General features: G+C 46.4%; 1 protein-coding gene across 6 annotated transcripts in view; it reads right to left on the bottom strand.

The window, feature by feature from the left end:
- Positions 1–26,701, bottom strand: part of CYP4F22 (cytochrome P450 family 4 subfamily F member 22) — a 49,712-nt gene that overhangs the window by 968 nt on the left and 22,043 nt on the right. For 5 of the 6 annotated variants that reach the window (XM_077329998.1, XM_077329995.1, XM_077329997.1 and 2 more), the window contains 9 exons: positions 23,335–23,388; positions 21,685–21,812; positions 16,330–16,451; positions 13,773–14,040; positions 10,387–10,453; positions 8,644–8,773; positions 3,389–3,522; positions 1,125–1,189; positions 124–206 (listed from right to left, as the gene is read on the bottom strand). In XM_077329998.1, coding sequence (XP_077186113.1) covers positions 124–206; positions 1,125–1,189; positions 3,389–3,522; positions 8,644–8,773; positions 10,387–10,453; positions 13,773–14,040; positions 16,330–16,451; positions 21,685–21,812; positions 23,335–23,388 — 1,051 coding nt within the window. Of the gene's footprint in view, positions 1–123; positions 207–1,124; positions 1,190–3,388; positions 3,523–3,542; positions 3,780–8,643; positions 8,774–10,386; positions 10,454–13,772; positions 14,041–16,329; positions 16,452–21,684; positions 21,813–23,334; positions 23,389–26,701 lie in introns of those variants that run through there. The other variant, XM_077329994.1, reaches the window with a different exon arrangement.

Raw genomic sequence — 26,701 nt, 5'->3', positions numbered from 1 at the left:
AACCCAATTAGCAAAACCCTTCCAGGGCTGTCACAAAACCCTGGTTGAGGAAACCCTGGCCTAGATAGTGAGATCTGCCCCCCCCAGCCCCCAGGTTCTGGGGAGCTGTGGAATCCTGCCTACCTGGGACCTGCTGAAAAGGGCACAAAGGCCAGTGGGGGCTGCTGCTGGCACATCCCTGGATCAAAGCGGTATGGGTTATAGACCTGTGAGAAGAAAAATAAATTGGGAAGTGGAGGGGGGGCACAGTAAGTGCAGAGACTAGCCTATCTGTTTCTGGACACCAAAGGGGGCCTTGTAAGCCTCCAGATACTTTCTCACCCTCCCTCCCCAACCCTATTTCAGTGTTGGCAAATTCTGCTTGGCTGGCTGCTGGAAAACAAAAGTACACTGCTTGGGCTTCTAAAACTCAGGTGTCAGCAGTTTGGAAGAGTTCCATCTGGGGGGGTAAGGAGAGGGGGAGAGACTAGGCAGCCAAACATCAGACAGGAGAAGAAAGGGTAGTTGTTTCACCTATTCTCAGAGTCTGTTGTCACACATGAAAAAGCACTGCATGTGGCCAGAGCCATGCTCCTCTTCAGTCAAACAAGGAAGACACTAGTGCATAGCTTATGAAAAAGGGTGGAACAGATTTTCTGACACGCAAGAAACCCCGGGCTAAGTCTGACCCATGTGGCTGTTTGTTTGGGGGGTTTAATTGCTCTAGCTAGGAATGTTATAGATGCAAACTTAAAGGATAATGGTGTGATGGAAACATCCAGAAAGCCAAGTATTTCCTTTAAAGATACAGGAAGACATCAATTCAAACATTATTCTGTGGCTAGCGTTTTAGCTATTTGCTTTTTGTGCATTTTTTGTCTGTGTCGCTAGCAATTTTATGGCTCATTTCTATAAAATACGTCAGCCAGGGCACAAAACCCAATATAGACATATAGAACAATAACCGGGGGGGGGGGGGGCTTGGGCATCCAACAACATACAATGGGATATGGATTTGTACATTAAACAGGGCTCTACATAACTAAGAATGAGGGGCTCTAGGGTTCTAGAGGGATATGAGTCCCTCTAGGTCTGTGCCCCCAAAATGGATGAGGCTGTGAACACAGAAGAGCAGAATGCTGTACCTCAGGCTGAGGCCAGACGGCAGGGTTATGATGGGTTCCATAAATACTGATGAGGCAGATAGTCCCTGTGGAAGAAAAGCCTCTGATGAATATTGAAGTGCATAGAAGCAAAAATAAAACAAGAGAGGCAAGTGGTGGGAGCCACAAATGTCGTGGAGAGTGGGACAGTGCCTGCCTGAGACCAATGGCAAACCGTGACTACCTCCCTCTTGGACTTAGATCCCTTAGCTCTGGTCCCAGGTGGATGGGCTCCAACTCTCGGCTGCAAGGGTCAACTCCTGCACAGATGGGCCCTCCTTAGGTTTCATCCCTTGTTTGTGCCTTCCAAGAGTTGGCAGCTCTGTGTAGACATGTGAGAATGCTGCTGACCCACCTCTTGCCTCCACCCCATAACAGGTGGCTGAAAAAACGAAATGAAAAGCACAAGTTGGTAGCACATGTTCCCCTCCGGGAAATAACCTCTCCCTCTCAATGGGAGAATTCCCAGAGGTATTAAAAGTGGCAGTGGTACACCCATTGCTCAAAAAACCATCCTTGGCTTACAGGAACCTGACAGCTACCACCCTGTCTCACATCTAGTGTTTCTGTGGAAGTTGGTTGAAAGGGTTGCTGCGGGCCAAATATCGGCATTCCTGGAGGAAACGTCAGCCGTTGACCCATTTCAGTCAGGTTTCTGGCCTAGCCATGGGGTAGAGACAGTGCTAGTCACCCTGATGGATGACCTCTACCGGCAGCTGGACTGAGGTGGGTGCTGGTACAATTAGACATGTCAACAGTGTTTGACACAGTCGATCATGAGATCCTAGCTCACTGCCTTGCCGACATTGGAATATGGGAGACATATTCCCATCTCCTTCCTCCAGGGCTGCAGACAGAGGGCAGCAATAGGAGAGAGATTAGCCATCACCAGCTCACATGTGGAGTCCCACAAGGAGCAGTCCTCTCTCCTATCCTATTTAATATCTTCATGCGCCCTCTTGCACAGCTGGTGCAGAGGTTTAAGCTGGATTGCCACCTCACTCCACCAGGAACCTGGTGTGATCTTGGATGCTTCCCTTACAGTGGAAGCCCAGATCACAAAGCTAGTGTGGCTGGCATTTCACCACCTCCACCAAGCCAAGCTGCTAGCGCCCTACTTGGGCCTGGAACATCTAGTCCCAGTGATCCGTATGATGGTCACCTCTAGACTGGACTTCTGTAATTTACTCTATGCAAGCCTACCCTTATCCTTGATCTGGAAACTACAGCTGGTGCAGAACACCATGGTCAGGATTCTGACTAGTACATCATGGAGATCCCATATCCAGCCTATACGCCAACAACTTGGCTGGCTCCCAGCTGAATTCCGGATTAAGCTTAAGGTTTTGGTAATCACCTTTAAGGTCATATGTGGTCTGGGCCCAGTGTACCTGAGAGACCGCCTCCCTGCCTATACCCCCCAAAGAGCCTTATGCTCCACCACCTCCAACTGGCCCCAGAGAAGCATGTTGGACCTCATCATGAGCTCCCTGAAGAGATCAGGGCCCTGTCTGAATTCTCACAATTCTGCAGGACCTGCAAATGGGGGCTACTCCAGCAGGCATTTGCTTGAGGCCGACCAGCCCAAAAGCACCCACTGCTCCCCTGTCACCCTCTCCCATGACCAAAGAAGCTGGCCATCCCAAAGCTCTGTCAGTGTTCCTGTTCCTGTTTAGATATTGTTCTGGTTGACATGTTATGATCTGTTATATTTGTTGCAATATTCTATGTAATTATTCCATGATTTTATATGTAAACTGCCCAAAGCCGTATGGAAGTGCGGTATAAAAACCTAAAATAAATAAAATAAAATAAATATGTGGAAACCAGTTTCTCCTTAATGCCGTACAGCAGCCTTTCTCAACACTCTTACCATTGAAAACCCCCCCAAAACATTCTTCAGGCTTTGAGAAACCCTGAAGTGGCGCAATCATGCAGAATATGGTTGGGAAGCAGGGCTATGTACATGCTCACCTGGGAGCCCTCCCCTTCCCACCCCCTCCAGGCCCATCAGTGGCCATTTTGGGAGGGAGGGCATATCACCCGATAAGTTAACAAATTTTAAAGACTGTATATAAATGAATTAACTCCCACCCCTTTGGGAAACCTTTCCAGGGCCATCAAGTGCCCCAGAGTTTCATGAAATCTGCTTGAGAAGGGCTCCTTTATTGGGGGTCTTTCTCCTTGTCCATTCAGATTGGAGGCTTTAGCACTGAGTTGGGGCTGCAAGGGAATGAGAGAGGTACCTTTGGGGATCACTCGTCCGTCAGGCAACTTCACATCCTCGGTGCAGCGGCGAGACACAACCGTGACGGGCGGGTGGAGGCGCAAGCTTTCCTTAATGCACATGGTGGTGAATGGCATCTGTGATAAGTCTTCCCTGAAAAGAGGAAGGGTCCCAAACACCACACTTGATTGTATCTGACTGATTGGTATAGGAAACCCTCAAGAGCCGAATGTCAGCAAACTTGACAGATCCTGCTATCTCTCCGGATGGAAGGTGACATAAAAGGAATAGCTGGATTAGTATCCTCAATGAGGAGCTCACCAAAAGGAGGTTGAGAGGGGACATGATAGCCCTCTTTAAGTATTTGAAAGGTTGTCATTTGGAGGAAGGCAGGATGCTGTTTCTGTTGGCTGCAGAGGAGAGGACACGCAGTAATGGGTTTAAACTACAAGTACAACGATATATGCTAGATATCAGGAAAAAACTTTTCATAGAGTAGTTCAGCAGTGGAATAGGCTGCCTAAGGAGGTGGTGAGCTCCCCCTCACTGGCAGTCTTCAAGCAAAGGTTGGATACACACTTTTCTTGGATGCTTTAGGATGCTTTGGGCTGATCCTGCGTTGATCAGGAGGTTGGACTAGATGGCCTGTATGGCCCAACTCTATGATTCTGGGATTCTTATTGGTCATCCCTGGCCCCAAGGAGGCTTGCCTGGCCTCGACCAGGGCCTTTTCTATGATTCTATATTCCTCACTGGATTTCTCCCTAGATTCTTATTGTCACCATGCGAGTTGCCTTCCCCAACGTCATTCGCTTCTGCTGCCCTCACTGGCAGTCTTCAAGCAAAGGTTGGATACACACTTTTCTTGGATGCTTTAGGATGCTTAGGGCTGATCCTGCGTTGAGCAGGGGGTTGGACTAGATGGCTTGTATGGCCCCTTCCAACTCTATGATTCTATGATTCTATTATTCTGCAGAACTGTTGCTGCTGGGCCCCCAAATATGGCCCATAGGCCACCAGGGCTTCGGTCCAGGACTCAATGCTGGCTGTGTTTCCTCTGATGGGAACCAGAGGGCCCAGGAAACATGGAGCCTGCCAGGGTTTTAATCTCAGTGGGGTGGGGGTCAACTACCATACCATCCTTGTCCTCCACATACAGCACCTCAGCAGGCCCAACACCACCATTCCCTTGACATAAACAAATATGGCACAGATGATGGGGTGGGAAGGGAGATCAGGAAGTGCTAGACGGTCTGGCATGTATAGAATATAAGGCTTTTCTGGTGAATTTACAGGAGTTGGCTTTGTAAATGGCAACATGCTTGTGACCTTTATTGCTAAGTAAATGTTTGGGAGAGGAAGGTGTCTTCCCAAACATTGGAGAAGATGTGTCATTTTGACATATTCTTTGGAGGTCAGAACTTATAACAGGCAAAATGGTACACTATCTGCCAGGCAGCAGGCCAGGAGAAATGAAACTGCAAAATTATTGATCATGGAGTCACTCAAGAAGTGTCATGTACCATGCCTGCCCCATGTCAGGTTGAATGCTTCTCCCATCTTGGAGTTGAATTGGACAATGAATAGATGGATGCTGATGATATTTCTGCCCCAAGCTCACCCACCAGTTTCACGCTGCTTACCCAGATAAACCCCGGCCTCAGCCCCCATGACTTTGGTTACCTAGGGAAGAGCTCTAAATGTGGATGTCACTTTACGCCTCAGTTCTTTGCTTGTATGCATAACAATCCCATCTTGACTCTCACACTTTTCTGTCTCCTGTTTCACACTCTGGTAGATCAAACATGAATACTGTGGGAAAGCGGACTTCACTCCTGAATTTGTATTAAGGGGGACATGGGTCTAAGGATAAAATTAGCCAAGTTTCCTTTTGTTCCCCATCTTTTACAATGCCTATCTGTTCGTGGGTAGCCGCAAAACAAATTTAGAGTCCCGTGGCACCTTTAAGACCAACAATTTTTTATCCAAGGTATGAGCTTTCGTGTGAGTGCACATGGAAGTTCATATCATGAATAAAAATTTATTGATCTCAAAGGTGCCACTAGACTCTAAATTTGTTCTAATTCCTATCTGTGACACTGAAAATCCTATAGTTGCTGCCTTGGCCTAATAAAGACTAACTTAGGTGTCCCCCCCATGCTTGGGACTCTGGCTTGTTTGTCTTAGAGGGGTTCATCCAGGACTGCACACCAGGGTCGAAACAAGGAGTTCACATCATACAGACTATAAAAATTCTATATAATTTAGATATGAATTCACGTGCACACATGGGTCTTACTTCCAAGGATTCTGGGTAGGTGAGAGAAACAATGGGTTGTTAGCATTTTTCTTCCCACAGTGATATTTTCTTTACATGGTAGAACTCTCAGATGGGGGGGGGGGGTTGTTCATAAGTTGAGGTATGTTTGTTCTGCCATGGTAAAGATAAAATTGTAATGGGATGCATGTATTAGTACTGCCATATGATCATTTAAATGCTTGGATTTGTTGAATGTTCACTTTCAAATGGCTGTTTTGCACAGTTAAACTGTTGCCGCTGCCACCACATCCACATTACTCACTGTCCTGCTTGGGGCCAGGCTTGGGCACACGTCTTGCTCCCTTGGCTTGCTGCCTCTCTCTTTTCTCACTTCTTTTAAACACGGGAGGGGGGGAGGTTCCGCAGCAGCCCTAGTGAAGAGCACACGGGGCTTGCTGGATGGAGTCAGGTGGGATGGGACGACTTTGGACCCATGGGGGGAGGGGGTTGCTTTATTGCCAGCACTGAAAGAGCTGAGTGAAGCGTTTTGGTGCATTCCTCAGCAGGTGCCGGTGCGACCCTCTGGGCAGCTGCAGAAGGAGCCAGTGGGACGCTGGAAACGTGTGTGCGCACGGATGCGCACAACAATCGAGGCAGCGTGGAGGAGGCCATTGCTATGGCTCCGCCACCTCTGCCCACCTCTGCCGGCCTCCCCCACCACCACGTGCCTCCACCCACCAAAACCACCATAAGCCTCCACACGCTGCCACCTGCCACTGCCGTGGCGGGAAACCTGGTGATCCTGGGGAAGGGGTCAGGCAACCCCAAATGGGGTCTCGACCCCAAGGCTGAGAACCACTGCTCTACTGCCTAGAAATGGACCTCAGGAGGTGTCCCTGCCATGAGAGAATCTGTTTGTTTAAAATCTAGGAAGCTACCTTCAGCCTGCCTTTACATTCCCTTGTTCTGTGGGTTTTGAGGACAGCAGTTGTCCCCCTTTGAAGGGAGGAGGAGGGCAACCATCATGGAGGAAAAATGGTACATTGGAATTCGTACAGAAGGCAGTGTGTGGGGTGGAGCTCTTGCACAGTTTTTAGATCCTATATCATCAGTTAGCAGGTACGCGTCATGCCTACATTCACAACAGTGACTCTCAAATGCAGCAGCACGACGGGACATGTGGAAGTGCATGTGTGTAAAACAAGCAAAAACAGACTCCTGAGGCGAACAGAGGCTGTCTAAACAGAGGAGAGCGACGAAGATGATCTGGGGCCAAGGGACCAAGCCCTATGAAGATAGGTTGAGGGACTTGGGAATGTTCAGCCTGGGGAAAAGGAGGTTGAGAGGGGACATGATAGCCCTCTTTAAGTATTTGAAAGGTTGTCACTTGGAGGAGGGCAGGATGCTGTTTCTGCTGGCTGCAGAGGAGAGGACACACAGTAATGGGTTTAAACTTCAAATTCAACGATATAGGCTAGATATCAGGAAAAAAATTTTCACAGTCAGAGTAGTTCAGCAGTGGAATAGGCTGCCTAAGGAGGTGGTGAGCTCCCCCTCACTGGCAGTCTTCAAGCAAAGGTTGGATGCACACTTTTCTTAGATGCTTTAGGACAGTGGTCCCCAACCTTTCTGAGGCTGGGGACCGGCAGGGCATCGGTTGATTTAGGCCATGCATGGCGAATGCGCGCATGCCCAGCCCGTGTGGGCGTGGCCCATGGGCGTGGCCCGATGCGCGGGCGTGGCCCGACTCTGATTCCCTCTACCCGCCCTCCCGCAGTAGGAAGCTTCCCGGGCCGCAAGCTTGTGGCCTGGGAAGTTTTTTACTGCGGGGGGGGGGGCGGGGAGAGGGAGCCGTGGCCCGGCGCCATGGCCTTCGCGGCCCGGCACCGGGCCGCGGCCTGCAGGTTGGGGACCACTGCTTTAGGATGCTTAGGGCTGATCCTGCGTTGAGCAGGGGGTTGGACTAGATGGCCTGTATGGCCCCTTCCAACTATATGATTCTATGATTCTATGATTCCCACTCACTACTGGTTAAGACACAGAGAAGTGGAAAGACCCCCACTGGTCCACCGTAGACTGAGGAGCCTCCCTGATTTAGAAGGAGTTCAGATTTTGTATTAATGATGTGGCTTAAAGAAAGGTCAGAGAAATCCTGTCACAATGAACAATATTTGCATCCAGTAGCATCTTAAGGGGCAACAATGTTTTCCAGGGATAAGCTTTTATAAGTCAAAGCTAATTTACCTCCCAAAATTGTATTATCTTCCCAACTTGACTACCTACCTGGAACTAAATGGGCAAACAATAGCCCAGCCTACAGATCAGTGCTGGGATGGAAAAGGCAGGCTAATTTTTTTTTTTGGGGGGGGGGGTTGAGTTCAAATGTTTTTTTTATTATTATTATTATATTTATATTTATACCCCGCCTCCCCCCGAAGGCTCGAGGTGGCTTACATAACCCCATTCCCTAAAACCATAAAATGACAATAAAAAACCAATAATTTACAGTAATTGTAACAGCGATGGCGTAGTCTACTCATTTGCTCTCCGCATCCTCATCTACGCTCTCTACCGCCAGTTTGTGATGGGGGGGGGGGCTGTGAAATGTTTTGTGAAATGTTTCTTTACATTTTACCTAACTTGTATGTGTCCCTAGATTTGATGTGTAGAGTTTCAGATTGTCTGACAATGTTTATAAATCAATGTGCAGGATTTTGTAAGTTGCCACTTAAATCATGAAAGACTGGCATGCATGTTCCTGTGTGGATGTCCTGTTCCATGCCCCATCATTTTCACCCACAAACAATATTGTCTTCTGCATGATAAAATCGGAACCTAGAATTCAGCACAGCTCTCTCTCTCTCTCTCTCTCTCTCTCTCTCTCTCTCTCTCTCTCTCTCTCTCTCTCTCTAGTTGTGCAAAGTTGTGCAGCTGTAATAAAATATACCATCCCTTTGTGACTGGAGTTGGGTTAGTTCCTATTGGCACCCCTCCCCCTTCCTCTAATCCCTCACCATTCAATCTCTTCAATCTCCCGGTCTTGCAGCAGATCCTGAATCTCCTCTCGGCACTGGTCTTGATATTCGGGGTGTCGTGCCAGATTGTACAGCACCCATGACAACCCACTTGCTGTGGTATCATGTCCTGCAATGAGAGAGAGGTCATGTGAAAGCATGTTCCCTATTCAATCATCCAGAGAGCTGATGCATCCAAGGAATTCTGCGTTCCTCCATATGTCCTAGCAAACAGTTCTGCATTAATGCTCCCATTCTGCAAATAGAACGACACATCTTTACTGATTGCATGTTTATACCTAATTTGCATGTTATTCTGGGCTTGTTTTGTACAGTTCAGTGTTTCTAGTGAACTCATATGAAGAAGAGTTGGGTTTTATACCTTGCTTTTCTCTACCTGAAGTGTCAAGCGCTGACAAAACTCACAACCAAAACTTCTATAAGAAGAAAGCTTTAATTAGCAGTAGATCAGATCACTATAACGTTTGAAGTCAAATCTGTTCGATACAAGAACAGTAGGCACTTATCAATACTTTTCTCCCACCCAAAACTTGAGCATTCCCAAGGGAGGAGGGAAGCCCCTCACCCAGGTGTCATCCCAGGCTTCCTACCAAGGTGTTGAAGTTAGCGCGGCCTTGGTCAGGCCAGTGCCTCAGGCTAGCTGATAAGCTGTTTACAGGAGCCGGGCAACATTGTTTCACAGTAGGGAGAATATGCAGTGTGAAAATGCAAGGATCAAAGCAACGGGGAATCAAAGGAAAACTACAAGCAGGGGCTTTGGTCACATGGGAACATTTTGGTTACATGGGAACGTTCCAACAAAGGCACAGCACAGACACAGCATACAAGATGGAGTCAGACAGGTTCACTGAACAGTACTCATGGCAGACAACAGGGACTGATCCTGACAATCCTGATCCTTACAATCACCTTCCCTTCCTCTCCCCACAACAGACACCCTGAGGTGTGGCTGAGAGAGCCATAAATGTTACTGCTCTGTCCGAACAGCTCTATCAGTCCTTCGAGGAGCCGAAGGTCATCCAGCTGGCTGCATGTCGAGGAGGAGCAGGAATCAAACCCCGCATGCCATGTTAGATGCTGCTGCTTTTAGCCACTACACCATGCTGTAAATCAGTGGGACTTCCCGTCAAGTGTGGGTTCAGAATGTTATGCTCACATTTAACAGGCAGCTTAAAAACTGTACAAACTATTAAAGACCACCCAGTCCGTATCTTTTTATTCTCAGAGTGGAGGAGCATGTCCATCTTGAGAGCTTGACCACCTTCACAGGGTACCATCCTTTCCCTCCTCCTCCTCCTCCTGTGATGGGACAGCATCACTTTGATGTGTACAATCTACAGTAGTGATTTCCTACCTCACCCACAACAGCAGCCAGGGACACAGATTCAACCTGCAGCTCTGACTACTATAGCTCTGAAGCTGATGCAGCTCACTGGGAACCATTCAGGCACCACCAGCCCAGCAATCCCAGCTGGAGAGGATAGAGGTGCTCTCTGAAAATAGGGCCACTGCAGAGCCCTGCAGAAGGGTGGCTAGACAGATGAAAGTGCATGGCGGTCTCTGAAGACGGGAGCATGGTCACGAGTTGGCATGCACTGGAGAGACATAGAAGCTACACTGGGTTCTTTTCTTCTCCCTTCCCTGCCAGAGACTTTAAGTAGGGACTGAGCCTCTTCCTCCTTTGCAGTCAATGGCTGGCCAGACCAAACCACAATGTCTTACCTTCAAACATGAAGGTGTCAGCCTCTGCTGCAATGTCTTCATCAGATAGGGGTTGTCCCTCTTCATCCTGCAAACAGAAAGCAAGATGACTGCCAATACCAAGCAAAGAAAAATTCTGCTTGATGACACTCTTCAGGGCCAACAAACGGGGCATAGCAGCCAAGGCCTTCCCATGATAAGAACCTCAGTAGAGCCCCCAGCTGGATCAAACCATTGTGGGTCTACCTGGTCCAGCCTCCTGCCTCACACAGTGGACAGCCAGTTCCTCTGAAAGGCCAACAACAGGACAAAAGGCCAAGGCCTTCATACGAACCTAAGAAGAGCCCTACTAGATCAGACCAGGGGTCAATCTAGTCTGGCATCTCATCTCACACAGTGATCTGTCAGTTCCTCTGGAGGGGTAACAAGACAGAGAGCCTAGGATCTTCCCTTGACACTGCCTCCTGGCTCTGGGATTCAGAGGTTTCCTGCCTCTGAGAAGCAAACGTTTATCAGGTGGGATTATCACCAGCATGAGAGTAGGAAAAGCAGTCTTGGGATACAATCCCCAAAATGACAGAATGATCTCAGTTCGAATCCAAGGCAAACCATTCAACATCACAGTGATCCAGGTCTACGCCCCAACCACTGCTGCTGAAGAGGATGAAGTTGATCAGTTCTATGAAGCCCTACAACACCTTCTAGAAGCAACGCCAAAAAATGATGTGCTTATCATCATGGGGGATTGGAATGCTAAAGTAGGAAACCAAAAGATAACTGGGATAACAGGCAAGTTTGGCCTTGGAGTACAAAATGAAGCAGGGCACAGGCTGGTAGAATTTTGTCAAGAGAATACAATGGTCATAGCAAACACTCTTTTCCAACAACCCAAGAGACGACTCTACACATGAACATCACCAGACGGTCAACACAGAAATCAGATTGACTATGTGCTCTGCAGCCAAAGATGGAAAAGTTCTATCCAGTCAATAAAAACAAGACCAGGAGCTGATTGTGGTTCAGATCATGAGCTTCTTGTTGCAAAATTTAGGCTTAAATTGAAGAAAGTAGGGAAAAGCACTAGGCCACTCAGGTATGAACTAAATCATATCCCCAACGAATACACAGTAGAGGTGACAAATAGATTTAAGGAATTAGATCTGATAGACAGAGTGCCTGAAGAACTATGGACGGAGGTTCGCAACATTGTACAAGAGGTAGCAACTAAAACCATCCCAAAGAAAAAGAAATGCAAGAAATCAAAATGGCTGTCTGAGGAAGCTTTACAAATAGCTAAGGAGAGAAGGGAAGTGAAAGGCAAGGGAGAAAGAGAAAGATACACCCAACTGAATGCAGAATTCCAGAGAAAAGCTAGAAGAGATAAGAATGCCTTCTTAAATGAACAGTGCAAACAAATAGAAGAAAACAATAGAATGGGGAGGACCAGAGATCTTTTCAAGAAAATTGAAGATATGAAGAGAACGTTTCATGCAAAGTTGGGTATGATAAGGGACCAAAATGGTAGGGACCTCACAGAAGCAGAAAAGATTAAACAAAGGTGGCAAAATTATACAGAACAACTATACAAGAGCGAGCTTAACATCCCTGATGACCACAGTGGGGTAGTTACTGACCTGGAGCCAGACATCCTGGAATGTGAAGTCAAATGGGCCTTAGGAAGTCTGAGCAATAATAAAGCTAGTGGTGGTGACAGCATTCCAGTTGAATTATTCAAAATCTTAAAGGATGATGCAGTAAAAGTGCTACACTCAATATGCCAGCAAATTTGGAAAACTCAACAATGGCCACAGGATTGGAAAAGGTCAGTTTACATTCCAATCCCAAAGAAGGGCAATGCCAAAGAATGTTCAAACTACCGCACCATTGCACTAATTTCTCATGCTAGCAAAGTTATGCTCAGAATCCTACAAGCTAGGCTCCAGCAATATGTGGACCGAGAACTTCCAGAAGTACAGGCAGGATTTCGAAGAGGCAGAGGAACTAGAGATCAAATTGCCAACATACGCTGGATCATGGAGAAAGCTAGGGAGTACCAGAAGAACGTCTACTTCTGCTTCATTGACTATGCTAAAGCCTTTGATTGTGTGGAGCACAACAAATTGTGGCAAGTTCTTAAAGAGATGGGAATACCAGAGCATCTTATTTGTCTCTTGAGAAATTTATATGCAGGTCAAGAAGCAACAGTGAGAACTGAACATCGGATCACTGACTGGTTCAAAATTGAGAAAGGAGTTCGGCAAGGCTGTATACTGTCGCATTGCCTATTTAACTTGTATGCAGAGCACATCATGAGAAATGCGGGATTAGAGGAGTCACAAATTGGGATCAAGATTGCTGGGAGAAATATCAACAACCTCAGATACGCAGATGATACCACTCTAATGGCAGAAAGAGAAGAGGAACTAAAGAGCCTGTTGATGCGGGTGAAGGAGGAGAGTGCAAAAGTTGGCTTGAAACTCAACATCAAGAAAACAAAGATCATGGCATCCGGCCCTCTCAATTCCTGGCAAATAGATGGGGAAGAAATGGAGATAGTGACAGATTTTATTTTCCTGGGCTCCAAGATCACTGCAGATGGGGACTGCAGCAAAGAAATTAAAAGACGCTTGCTCCTGGGGAGGAAAGCTATGGCAAATCTAGACAGCATCCTAAAAAGCAGAGACATCACCCTGCCAACAAAAGTGTGTTTAGTCAAGGCTATGGTATTCCCAGTTGCAATGTATGGCTGTGAAAGTTGGACCATAAGGAAGGCCGAGCGTCAAAGAATTGAGGCTTTTGAACTCTGGTGCTGGAGAAGACTCTTGCGAGTCCCTTGGACTGCAAGGCGAACAAACCGTTCAGTCCTAGAGGAGATCAACCCTGACTGCTCTTTAGAAGGCCAGATCCTGAAGATGAAACTCAAATACTTTGGCCACCTCATGAGAAGGAAGGACTCCCTGGAGAAGAGCCTAATGCTGGGAGCGATCGAGGGCAAAAGAAGAAGGGGACGACAGAGAATGAGGTGGCTGGATGGAGTCACTGAAGCAGTAGGTGCAAATTTAAATGGACTCCGGGGAATGGTAGAGGACAGGAAGGCCTGGAGGATCATTGTCCATGGGGTCGCGATGGGTCGGACACGACTTCGCACATAACAACAACAATCACCAGCATCTGTCAGAGACAGCCAACGACTTTTGCAGGGGTGAGAATTTCACACATCTTCAGCCTTTAGTGTGCCACTCTCCTTGTCCTGCCCTGCCCCTATGTGTCATTTCTCACATGCAGGGCCTCATTTCTGCACTTGGTAAGGTTTCCTTTGCCATAGCCTCTGCAGGCAGCCCCTACACATCTGGTGACACCCCCCCACCCCCCACCCCCGAGCCTGACTACTTCCTTAGGACCAGTACCTTGGCTAGCAGAAGAACATCAATAAAGTCCATTGTCTTGCCCTTTTTGGAGCAGAGCCAGGCATCCCGGCCCATTTGGCTCAATGTCTCTCGCCGCCGCTGGATTACATCAGCTGTGAAACGGTGCACAATGTTACAAGCATGATGGAAGCGGCGACCGTCAGCTGTCAGGTAGTACAAGCAGTCAAAGTGGTGGTGCAAACGATGCTGCCGACGCACAACAAGGGAACTGAGCTCCAAAATGGCTGCAATGTAGTCACTTGATTTCCTGGAATGTAGCAAGATCACTTGTCAGCAGAAAACATCATAGCTCCAGGCAAACCTAAGGATAGGTATCCTCAGAAATCTTGTTCAGGCTTTCACCTAGCAGTGTTCGCAATGCGTTATGAAGAGGTTGTAGCTCCCATTGCCAAGTGCCACTGGAGGGGAAGAGGTGCATATTGCCCTGTCCGGAGGAGGTCTGAAGTCAAAGATGGAGGTACTGTGTAGACACAGGGCTACTGAATGAGTAGCAGAACACAGCCTGTACACAGGAAATGACATCATGCCACTATCCCTTCAGTCACCATGTGCCTGCCTCCTAACAGCCCCCTACACTTTATAGTGGAAGCAAGAAATAGCTCCCTGCACTCATCCACAAACGGTGGGCTTGAACCCAAAAACATGGAGAGTTGACACTACCCAAGAGCATCCAGTTAGCACAACCAGTACCTCTTGCCCTTTTTATCAGTACTAAAATCCTCCCTGCACACACACACACACACACAATTATTGTGTGGTGATGTTACACAGAGAAGCATCTGGCAAGGTATTACCTAGGTCGATGACTCCAGCGTAGTGTCCATGGATGCATCATGACCACCAACATCTTTTCTGGTGCCTGCCAAGTGCTTTTAGGAAGTGGGTGGGGTCAGGTAGGGGCTTTTGACCAATAGGTCTTCTGATTAACTCTTGGGAGATTTGACTGGTTGGGCAGATTTTTTAAAATGTTGCATGGGCAGCAGTTGCCACCAAAGCACAGCTGTGCAATCAATTTGTGGCTGGCTCCATCACCTGCAGCAGCCATTTTATGGCAGCCATTTTGTTGCTCCTCCCACTATACTGTGTCAGAATTCCAAATGTGCCCACAGGCCCAGAAAATATTGGGGACTGTTAAAAAAATAATGGAGTCTTCTGTATCAGTGTGAAGCCATTACATGCTAGAAGGCCAGCACATAGGAGAGAGAGACAGTAGGCTGGTATGTTACAAGATACAAGGACACAGATATTGTAGCAGAAGGCTTAGAATCATTTGGGGTGGGAGGGAGAACAAAAGTTAGAGCACTAATGTGGGGGGGAAGGGAGACATCGAAAGTTAGAAGTGTAGCGTGATAGGATGAGAGTGTGAGCCCATTGACCTACTGCCAATTGGACAGAGTCAGGTGTGTGCTTAAGATGGACTGCCCTGCAAGGCAGACTTCAGAGTGGTTCCAGGACTGCCTTGAGCTGCTCTCCACGCTTTGCAAACCATGTTTTGGTTAAATAAACCTTGCTGTTTCCTAAACATGGTATGATTCTTCATCCGACGGAAAGGCTCTGAAGCCTGACCGGGCAGTGATATCAGCGCTCTCTCAGCCTCACCCACCCCACAGGGTGTCTGTTATGGGAAGAGGAAAGGGAAGGCGATTGGAAGCCGCTTTGAGACTCCTTCAGGGAAATAAAAGCGGCATATAAGAACCAACTCTTCTTCTTCTTCAGTAATCTCAGGGCTCTCTCAGCCTCACCCACCCCACAGGGTGTCTGTTGTGGGGAGAGGAATGGGAAGGCGACTGTAATCCGCTTTGAGCCTCCTTCGGGTAGGGAAAAGCGGCATATAAGAACCAACTCTTCTTCTTCTTTCACTGTGTTTCTTCATCCGATGGAAAGGCTCTGAAGATTTCACTTTTAACAGGACCCCTCATCTAGGCATTGTCTAGAGAAGTGTTGTCTACTGTCATGATGCCCAAGAAGCTAATATCCTGAGAAATATCTCGATGACAGCCTTCCACAGCTACCTTCCTGAGACGCCCCCACACACACACTGTTTACATCTAAATGTAGGCATGTAGGTATGCATGGTTGTCTTCTTAAGCACAAACAAAACTGAGCCATTTTCAAAGTTGGTAAACTGCTGCAACTCCTGAATAGGGAAGTCTTGGTATAGAAGCACAGGTTATTTGAGAGGAGGCCCTGAGGACTGAAGTTTACCGAAACTGCTCCTCAGCATGTAGCTTAAAGCAGATATGTGCACATGGCCTGTGGAAGCCTCATGGCCATTCTCTCCATCCCATTCAGAGGAGGTGTTCTATTCAACTGGCTTTTCTCCCACGAAGGACAGTTCATTGGCTTGAACTAAGCCTGTAAATGAGCAGACAAGCCTTCTGCTTCCTGGGTCGGGTGGGGATCTGCCTCCTGCCTCATAGCAGCATGGCAATCTGGGGCTGAAACTCCAAGCACCATGGAGAAAAAAAGTGAGCCTCACCTCAGGGATTCTGGGAAAGAGCTGGTTGCAGGGGGCATCCCCTGCTGGTTGACTTACTCCTGACAGTTGCTGTCGTAGCTGAAGACGCATTTCTGCAAGCTGTCCAAGGTCATGAGGCTGATCTGCTCAAACATGTCGATCGAGACCACACCGGTTGTTGTGAGCTTGCACCACTTGCCCTGGGAAGAAGGAAAGACACAAGAGACCGGAGTCAGGGGCACTGGCAGGAAACAAAGGGGACTGGGAGGGAGAGTCAGTAGGGCTAGGTAAAGTTTAGGTAGACAGGGACAGTAGATGCCATGGCAGAAAAACAATCAGGGAAAACTGTGCTTAGTGTCCATACTCTGAGTAGGGATGGGTGCAAGTTTGTTTTTTTGGTGTGTTTTTTAATTCTAGCAAATCTCACCTTGAAGGTGAGAGCCCCCAAATTATTATGCTGTGTTTGTATGTTGTTGTGCTACCTGTAAACTTATGGGAGTTAAGAACAGCTGAAACATAATCAGAAACTTATTCTAAGATTGGGAGATGACTGAAGATGGCACTGTGCTAGCCCGATCCGTAACAGGCTCCCCAGCCAGGCAGAGGGCCAGGAGCAGAAGCACCTGGCCGACCTGAGCAAGATATGCAAATCTTGCTCGCCGGTTGCCCCAGGAACCGGGAACGGCATCCTGAGGGTCCTACAGATCCGCGGAGACTAAGTTCTCCAGATCACCGCTACCTGTGCTGGGGGTCATAATGGCGTCCTTGTCGTAAATAATCTTCTAAGCTTGGAACGACCAGCTGATAAAAGCCTGCACTTTTCCCAGACCATCTTTTTTTTTCCAGCTTGAAAAGAGCAGAAGTCTGAGGAACGCAATGACTGTGAGTTTTCTGTTTGATCTTCTCTTCTTCAAAGCCAGGCATTAGCCCCCCTCCTTCCCCCCTAACCAATTTACAAGAGAATTCTTTCTTTGGACGGGAGGTAAGCCAGCTACATACACTCGTTAAAACTGACAACGAAAGAACTTGATAATCTGTTAATGAGAGCTCAGGGTAAGTTCCTGACAGAACACGGAGATTTTTTAAACTGATAACGTCTGATCACTCGAACTCTTGCGAGACGCTGTTACTGCATACTGCACACAGAAATGGAAAATCTAACAAATGCACAGATGTTTTATTTGTTAAACAAAGGCAACTTAGAGATACTGAAAGTAGTCAAAAAGATTGAAAATGAAATTCAAGATACCAAGAAAGAGCTCTCGGACAGAATCGAGGGGTTGAAGAAAACAGCTGATGAAAACACAAATCAGCTGGCAACACACCAAACGAGAATCCAATGTCTGGAAGTCAAACAACAGGAGAGAACTCCGGAAGTAGAACTCAAAGCTAGGAGCATTAAAATTAAAGACGTCTCAGAAGAATTTGGGAAAACAGATCTAAGGAAGGAAATCACAAAAAACCCAGAAGACTACTAAGAGGAGGAAGAGATTCGGATTGATAAAGTATACAGAGTCTATTCAAAGGCGACTGCACGCAAGAATCAACCAAGAGACATTTTTGGCCCTGACAGCAAGGCTGCTAGAAATACTCTATACAGAAACCATCAGGTGATACCGCTGAGTTTGGTGGATCAAGAAACACAAATACTTCAAGACCTGCTAGCAGATACATCATGGAAAAGAGCACAATTCCATTTTCTGTGACCACCTGAAGAATGTGATGAACAGTGGAGTAATTATTAGGTTAGGGCCAACATACAAAGGGAACTGACTTTATATTACTTAAGATAATAATAGATAATACTCTCATAATAGATTATGCTCTCATATGTATTAACAATTACTTTGCTAAGAAAGATGGTAATAACTTCGAGGTTAGGACTAATAAGTGATGGGAACTGAATATGTACGTTATAAGAGGATGACAAACTATACTTTCACATGTATCAATAATTATTTGGCTACCTGGTTGTTTCTTTTTCTCTTTAACTTAAGCGATGGGAACCGAGTACGTACTTTTTAAGATAAGAATGGATTGTGTTTTTACATGGGTCAATGATTATTCTGCCAGCTGGTTGTTTCTTTCTTTTTTCTTCTCCTCTATCTTTCTGTAAATGCTTATATATATAATATGTATGTATGTATGTATGTATGTATGTATGTATGTATGTATGTATGTATGTATGTATGTATAAAGAAACTTATTCTAAATGTTTTGTATGTGTGTTTGTATTTCCAAATGCAGGCAATTTGTAATTGATCCACAAGTATTAACTTATATTACAATTTTTTAAATGTAAAGAAAATAACTTTTCTGTGTTTCTGGCAATAGAATCATAGAATCATAGAGTTGGAAGGGGCCATACAGGCCATCTAGTCCAACCCCCTGCACAACGCAGGATCAGCCCAAAGCATCCTAAAGCATCCAAGAAAAGTGTGTATCCAACCTTTGCTTGAAGACTGCTAGTGAGGGGGAGGTCACCACCTCCTTAGGCAGCCTATTCCACTGCTGAACTACTCTGACTGTGAAATTTTTTTTCCTGATATCTAGCCTATATCGTTGTACTTGAAGTTTAAACCCATTACTGCATGTCCTTTCCTCTGTAGCCAACGGAAATAGCATCCTGCCCTCCTCCAAGTGACAACCTTTCAAATATCATGTCCCCTCTCAACCTCCTTTTCTCCAGGCTGAACATTCCCAAGTCCCTCAACCTATCTTCATAGGGCTTGGTCCCTTGGCCCCAGATCATCTTCGTCGCTCTCCTCTGTACCCTTTCAATTTTATCTACGTCCTTCTTGAAGTGAGGCCTCCAGAACTGCACACAGTACTCCAGGTGTGATCTGACCAGTGCTGTATACAATGGGACTATGACATCTTGTGATTTTGATGTGATGCCCCTGTTGATACAGCCCAAAATGGCATTCGCCTTTTTTACCGCTGCATCACACTGCCTGCTCATGTTTAGTTTACAATCCACAAGTACCCCAAGGTCTCGTTCACACACTGTTACCTAGAAGTGTATCCCCCATCCAGTAGGCATGCTTTTTATTTTTCTGACCCAGATGCAGAACTTTACACTTAATCAAAATGTAGACAAGCTTAGAAGTGCTCAAAGATGTCCTCTGAAACCACCATCACCCCCAATCCCATTATGCATTGAACGGTTCTGTGCTGACTGTGTGCTTAGATTTAAATATATATATATATATATATATATATATATATATATATATATATATATATATATATATATATATATATATATATTCCTTTTTAAAAAAAGGAAATTTGCAAGCTACTTCGCAGAACAAATCTCAACACTCCGCCATTACCTCCTTCCAACCTCGGACACAGAAAATGACCTAGAAGCCCCTTGGCCACCTCTCATGCAGACTGAAGTGGACAGGATGCTAGCTTCAGCATGGCCAACCACATGCCCATTGTAACCCTGCCCATCATGGCTACTTAAAGCAACTGATGAAAGGATAGAACCCACCCCCTTCCAGGAAATAATCAACCTCTCCCTTTCAACAGGAGAATTCCCTGAGAGGCTGAATAAGGCAGTGGTACACCCATTGCTGATTAAACCATCTCTGGACCGCAAGAGCCAGAGAACTATCAACCTGTCTCACACCTACCGTTTCTGGAAAGGGCTGTGGTGGACCAAATATCAGCATTTCTGGATGAAGCTTCAGTCTTAGACCCATTCCAGTCAGGTCTCTGGCCTGGCCATGGGGTTGAAACAGCACTGATCACCCTGACGGTCGACGTCTGTCACCAGCTGGACCGAGGCAGATGAGCGCTGCTTGTGTTATTAAACCTTACAGTAGCAGGGGTCACAGTTGACCATGAGCTTCTAGGTCACTATCTCGCTGATACAGGGATAGGGGGACAGCCCTTCAATGCTGATCTCCTTTCTCTAGGGTCATGGACAGAGAGTACCAATTGGAGCGAAACAATTAAGCAGCCACCAGCTCACATGTGGAGTCCCACAGGGAGTGATCCTTTCTCCAATCCTATTTAACATCTTCATATGCCATCTCACTAGCTGGTGCACAGATTCAGGCTGGAATGTCATCAATATGCAGATGACACCCAACTCTTCCTCCTAATGAATGTCTGTCCTGATTCACCCCCAGAATCCTTAGCCAGATGTCTGAAAGCAATGATGAAGTGGCTCAAACAGAATTGTCTGAAGTTCAACCCTTCAAAGACAGGGCAGGAAGGGTCCAAGTGAGGAAACATGACTGCCCATCCTGGATACGGTACAACTATTTCTGGTTCACTCCACCAGGAACCTGGGCATGATCCTGGATGCCTCCCTCTCTATGGAGGCACAGGTCAAAGGAGCAGCATAGCTGCATTTTGCCGCCTGTACCAAGCCAAACTACTATGGTCCTACTTGGCCCCAGAACACATAGCCACAGTGATCCATGCGATGGTCACCTCTAGGCTGGATTTCTGTTCTATGCGGGCCTACCCTTATTCCTGATCTGGAAGCTACAACAGGTCCAGAATGCAGTGGCCAGGGTTCTCACTGGAACACTGTGAAGGACCCACATCTGGCCCCTACTCCAACAACTGCACTGGCTACCCATTGAAACCAGGTTCATGCTTAAGGTCTTGGTAAACACCTTCAAGGCCGTATGTGGTCTGGGCCCAGTGTACTTGAGGGAATGCTTCCCTGCCTATGCCTCTCAAAGAACACTACGCTTAGCCAATACCAACCAGCTGGCAATCCCTGGCCCTAGAGAAGCACATTTGGCCTCAACCAGGGCCAGATCATTCTCTGTCCTGGCCCCCACCTGGTGGAATGGACTCCCAGAAGAGATCTGGGCCCTGTCGGAGCGAGTACAGTTCTGCAGGGCCTGCAAAATAGAGCTCTTCTGCCAGGCATTTGGTTGAGGTCAACTGAACCAGCAACATCTACTGGGTCCCCAGAACCCCTCCTTCCATACAAATATGCCCATTAATATGCCCAAATATGCCCACAAATATGCCCATCAAAGGGCAATTGACCAATCTATGATGTTATAGTTACAGTTGATATTTTAGCATTTCTATCATTAGTGCTGTTATTGTTACTAATGGTTGTTACTGCTCCTATAATCACTTCTACTAACTATTATTGAATTTATATTGAACCTGTTCATATTCTCTGTAAAGTGCCCTGAGCCTCAAGGGGAAGGCAGTATATAAATAGAATTAATAAATGGATGAATAGAATTCTTGGCAATATGTACTCTCCTAGCCTGTATACTATCAGGATATTCAAGAGGACTGTTGTTCCGTGTTCACATAGCTTTCTGGCGTGCAAATTCTGTATCCAAAATGTTTCAGACCAATATTTTCTCATGACTGGGCACTGCCTCCAGATGTGTATAAATGGTTTGTATGCCTGACAAGGAAGGAAGGGGACATATTCCTCACGTGCATGATGTTTGTACTCTGGTTGAATATCTTCAGGTAGGGCTTCAGGATGTCAAAATGAAAGGCTGGGGTAAGCATGCGCCGGTGACGTCCCCACTTCTTCCCGGCACTCAAAAGTAATCCGTCCCCTAGAACAAGAAAAGGTCAGCTCATTGAAAGTAGCATCAGGAAGGTGTATTATTATTATTATTATTATTATTATTATTATTATTATTATTATTATTATTATTATGGATTTATTGCTTGCCACTCTCAGCAAAGTCGGCTTGTGGCGGGTTACAAGATAAAAAGATAAATACAATCCACTAAAAATCCCCATAAAACCAATAATTAAAAAATACAACCTACCAAGCACGGCGGCAACCAATCCCCCACCTACCCCTGCTGGGGACTGGAAAATGGCTGACCACCACAGATGGAACATGGTAGAATACTCCTCCTTGGGGGAGGCCATAGATATTCTCTTCGCCCGGGCCTCAACCGTAGACCTGGTGGAAGAGCTCCATTTTGCAGGCCCCGAGGAAAGCCAGAAGCTCCTGCAGGGTCCACAGCTCCTCCGGGAGCTCATTCTACCCAGTAGGGGCCAGGACTGAAAAGGTCCTGGTCGAGGCCAGGCAAGCCTCCTTGGGACCAGGGATGACCAATAAGAATCACAGAATCATAGAGTTGGAAGGGGCCATACAGGCCATCTAGTCCAACCCCCTGCTCAACGCAGGATCAGACCAGAGTACTGTGTGCAGTTCTGGAGGCCTCACTTGAAGAAGGACGTCGATAAAATTGAAAGGGTACTGAGGAGAGCGACGAAGATGATCTGGGGCCAAGGGACCAAGCCCTATGAAGATAGGTTGAGGGACTTGGGAATGTTCAGCCTGGAGAAAAGGAGGTTGAGAGGGGACATGATAGCCCTCTTTAAGTATTTGAAAGGTTGTCACTTGGAGGAGGGCAGGATGCTGTTTCTGCTGGCTGCAGAGGAGAGGACACGCAGTAATGGGTTTAAACTTCAAGTACAACGATATAGGCTAGATATCAGGAAAATGTTTTTCACAGTCAGAGTAGTTCAGCAGTGGAATAGGCTGCCTAAGGAGGTGGTGAGCTCCCCTCACTGGAAGTCTTCAAGCAAAGGTTGGATACACACTTTTCTTGGATGCTTTAGGATGCTTAGGGCTAGTCCTGCGTTGAGCAGGGGGTTGGACTAGATGGCCTGTATTGCCCTTTCCAACTCTATGATTCTATGATTCTATGAATTTCTACAATGCCCCCAAAGACAGTATTATAAAACATTGACTTAAAAATACTAGCAAATGCATATCACATTCTCTAGCCTCAAAGATGCCTTCTTGGCTACAATGTTGTTTATTTTATGAGCCAAACAGGTTCCCAGATTTCATTGTTATTCTGTTTTCAGACTTATCTGGTTATTAAGAACCTTGGCCTTAGTGTAGCCTACGTTTCAGTATTATGAAGCACCTGAACCATTTTACACATTGTCATGTTGCCTGAATATGAACACATCTCATACACCTAACAAAAGCAGAGGGAAGCCCTGGGTCCCACGGGGGCAGAGGTTTCTCTTGAGGGGCCGCACAGAAGCCTGTCTTTTCCTGTGTACACCTCTCGAGGACAACACCCGCAGGGAGACAGATGTCTTACCAAGCCAGGGCTTTAGGAAGCCGTAGAAGAGTTCATCTTTGGGAGCAATGTCAGCTGCAGGAGACAGAAAAAACAGAAAACATTTACTCTGGCTCTCTCCTTGTTTAAAACAAGAAATGGCAGTTCCGAAACATTTTAAAACATCTTTCAGCATCTTAACGGAGAACCTAAACTCTGGGCAAATTGCATAAGAAAGCCTGGGAGGGAACAGGATCTTGTTCCAAGGGAGGTTCGGGACCCCCAATGGAGCTTTGAGTGACCACCTGTGCAGTTCCACCATTCCCTCCACCACACCCTGTCCTGCTCCCAGCGGGCTCTGTAGAATGCAATTCAAATTCTCTGTGCAAGAGGCCAGAGGAGCACCCATCAGACGTTAAAAGTGAAGATAACCCCCTCGGAAGCTCATCAACACAGCATCCTGTCTCTGGACACTCACTGACTCACAAGGATACACAATACAGCTGGATCTCATCCACAAACTAGTGGCACCTAACTCCAATTCTAAATAAATTCTGGTTTTACACTGCCCTTCCCTCACACCTCCCCCCCCCAATTGCTTTAACTCTTTATGACATTCTGTGCATCATACAAGGCACATACCAGCATATGAAAGTTCATGCTGGAGTAAATTTATTTAGGGCTTTAATATCCTGCTGGATTCCTGTTCAGTTTTGCTACCACAGAAAAATTCAGTGACCCCTCTGGAGTTCCTGTGATCTCACTATTGCATTCTGCCATGACAGCTCTGCCATCAGATGTAGCTGGATGGATAACATTGACCCATTATGCACAGGCCGGAATGCTTGTGCTGGCATTGGCCCAGCCAAGGGCCACAGAAGGCCCATGTTAAAGGAACAATGGGAACTTCCATTGTTTCTGGGATACAGTGGGTGTCCGCGGGGGCTGGAGCGGGCCAGTACCATGCATAATTGACAGCGCCGGGCCTTTCAGCTCCCCCGGCCCCGACCCTTCAGGGACACCGCATGCCCCCGTGAGCTCCGTGGAACCAGCAAGTGAATCCCCCTGCCCCCACCGTGGGGGGGAGCTCACCACCTCCTTAGGCAGCCTATTCCACTGCTGAACTACTCTGTGAAAAATTTTTTCCTGATATCTAGCTTTTCCTCTGCAGCCAACGGAAACAGTATCCTGCCCTCCTCTAAGTGACAACCTTTCAAATACTTAAAGAGGGCTATCATGTCCCCTCTCAACCTCCTTTTCTCCAGGCTGAACATTCCCAAGTCCCTCAACCTATCTTCATAGGGCTTGGTCCCTTGGCCCCAGATCATCTTCGTCGCTCTCCTCTGTACCCTTTCAATTTTAACCACGTCCTTCTTGAAGTGAGGCCTCCAGAACTGCACACAGTACTCCAGGTGTGGTCTGACCAGTGCCGTATACAATGGGACTGTGACATCTTGTGATTTTGATGTAATGCCCCTGTTGATAATGTCCAAAATGCATTCACCTTTTTTACTGCTGCATCACACTGCCTGCTCATGTTTAGCTTACAATCTACAAGTATCCCAAGGTCTCGTATCTACGTTCGGAATAAGCAAGCAAGGTACGCAAACCTTGCTAAATTCTCCTTCTAAGAGCGCCGGAAAGCTCCGAAGCTGCAAAAAGGTCCATTGCTGATCTGAGGAGAGCGATTCTCCAGATTTCAAGCTGCCCGTGACCAAGGTCAAGAAGCAGTCTGCCACCATATCTTTTTTTCTTTTAACAAGGATTGTTTCCTCTCTCATTCTCCAAGCTTTCTTGAAGAGTCTCCAGAGTTCTTAGGAAGCTTAATCTCTAACTTCAAACACCTGTTATCTAAAGTGAGTAATGCTCTAATGTCTTTGAATTGTTTTTGCACACCTCCCCCTGTCTCATTTATCAAGCCATGGCAGTGAGGATATTGTTAGAGTTAGAGAGAGTTAGAGTTGGTTCTTATATGCCGCTTTTCCCTACCCGAAGGAGGCTCAAAGCGGCTTACAGTCGCCCTCCCATTCCTCTCACAAAGTCTTCCCTACTTGTTTTTCTTGTGTTTTTTTAACTGGGGGTGGGGAGGAGGATGAAATATATGAAACACTTTAAAAACAAACAGAGAGTTCATCTGGTCTGTTTATTTTTTCAGCCGTTGTTCCCCTGATAACGGCGCTCTCGTGACATCTTTGCCGCTGTGTGACTTTCTAATATGTTGTTGTGAACAAGTGCAGGAGCCAGCTGATTCCTTAGCTCAAGGATATGCTTTGGCTCAAGTATAAGGGTAATTCTTATACTCATATAAAGGTAAAAAGGTAAAGGTATGCCCTGTGCAAGCCCCGGGTCATGTCTGACCCTTGGGGTGATGCCCTCTAGCATTTTCATGGCACAATACGGGGTGGTTTGTCTGTGCCTTCCCCAGTCATCACCGTTTACCCCCCAGCGGCAAGCTGGGTACTCATTTTACCGACCTCAGAAGGATGAAAGGCTGAGTCAACCTTGAGCCGGCTGCTGGGATTGAACTCCCAGCATCATGGGCAGAGCTTTCAGACTGCATGTCTGCTGCCTTACCATTCTGTGCCACAAGAGGCTCTTCAGAACTGTGCATACTCTTATACTCTTATATAGATGGCATATAATACCCAAGGTTGATTGTAAGTACTGGAAATGTCACGTTAAAGTGGTTTTTTGTTGTTTTGTTTTTCTTATGGGGTGAAGTATTAATTAAAATTGCTGAACTATAAAAAAAGTAAAACTGACATTATAGGCAACAGAAAACCAATCAAAGAATTTTAAGAAGACTGGAATTTTTATCTGGAGGATTTGGCAATTCAAGCAAATGGGGACTTTGGGGGGTAGAGGGAGGGTGATATTGTAACAAAGGTATTCTTTCCTTGTTTCTTTCTATATCTATATAAAAATAAAAATTTATAATAATAAAAGAAAAAAATCCATCACATTTTATACCATTCTCATGTAGACTTTCATATACCTGTTTGGCACAAAGTCCATGTGATCATCTTGCACTACTTGTGAGATACATCTCTTCAATCTTTCTGATGTGATTTTTGCATATATTTTATAATCCACATTTAAAAGTGAGATTGGCCTGTACGATTGGAGAGTTACTTCTTTGTATATCAAAGCCAAATAGGTTTGAATCTTGACTCATGACAGTCAGTTGGGGTCTGATCAACAATTCCAGTCATTATTTTTTGAGTGGAATTGTGACTATATGAATCCTTTTTAATAATATTTAATATTTCTCTTTATTGATGTTATTGTGTCATTAACCTCTTATATTGTGATTGTCTGATTTAAAGTTATTTCATGTGCTTCTGAGCAGCAGTCCCCAACCTTTCTCAGGTTAGGGACCACTTCCGGGGTGAGGGGAGAGGTGACGGCC

The sequence above is a fragment of the Paroedura picta genome, chromosome 3, assembly GCF_049243985.1.
Source record: "Paroedura picta isolate Pp20150507F chromosome 3, Ppicta_v3.0, whole genome shotgun sequence".
Classification (NCBI taxonomy): domain Eukaryota; kingdom Metazoa; phylum Chordata; class Lepidosauria; order Squamata; family Gekkonidae; genus Paroedura; species Paroedura picta.
This window is presented reverse-complemented; position numbering and strand designations above follow the sequence as displayed.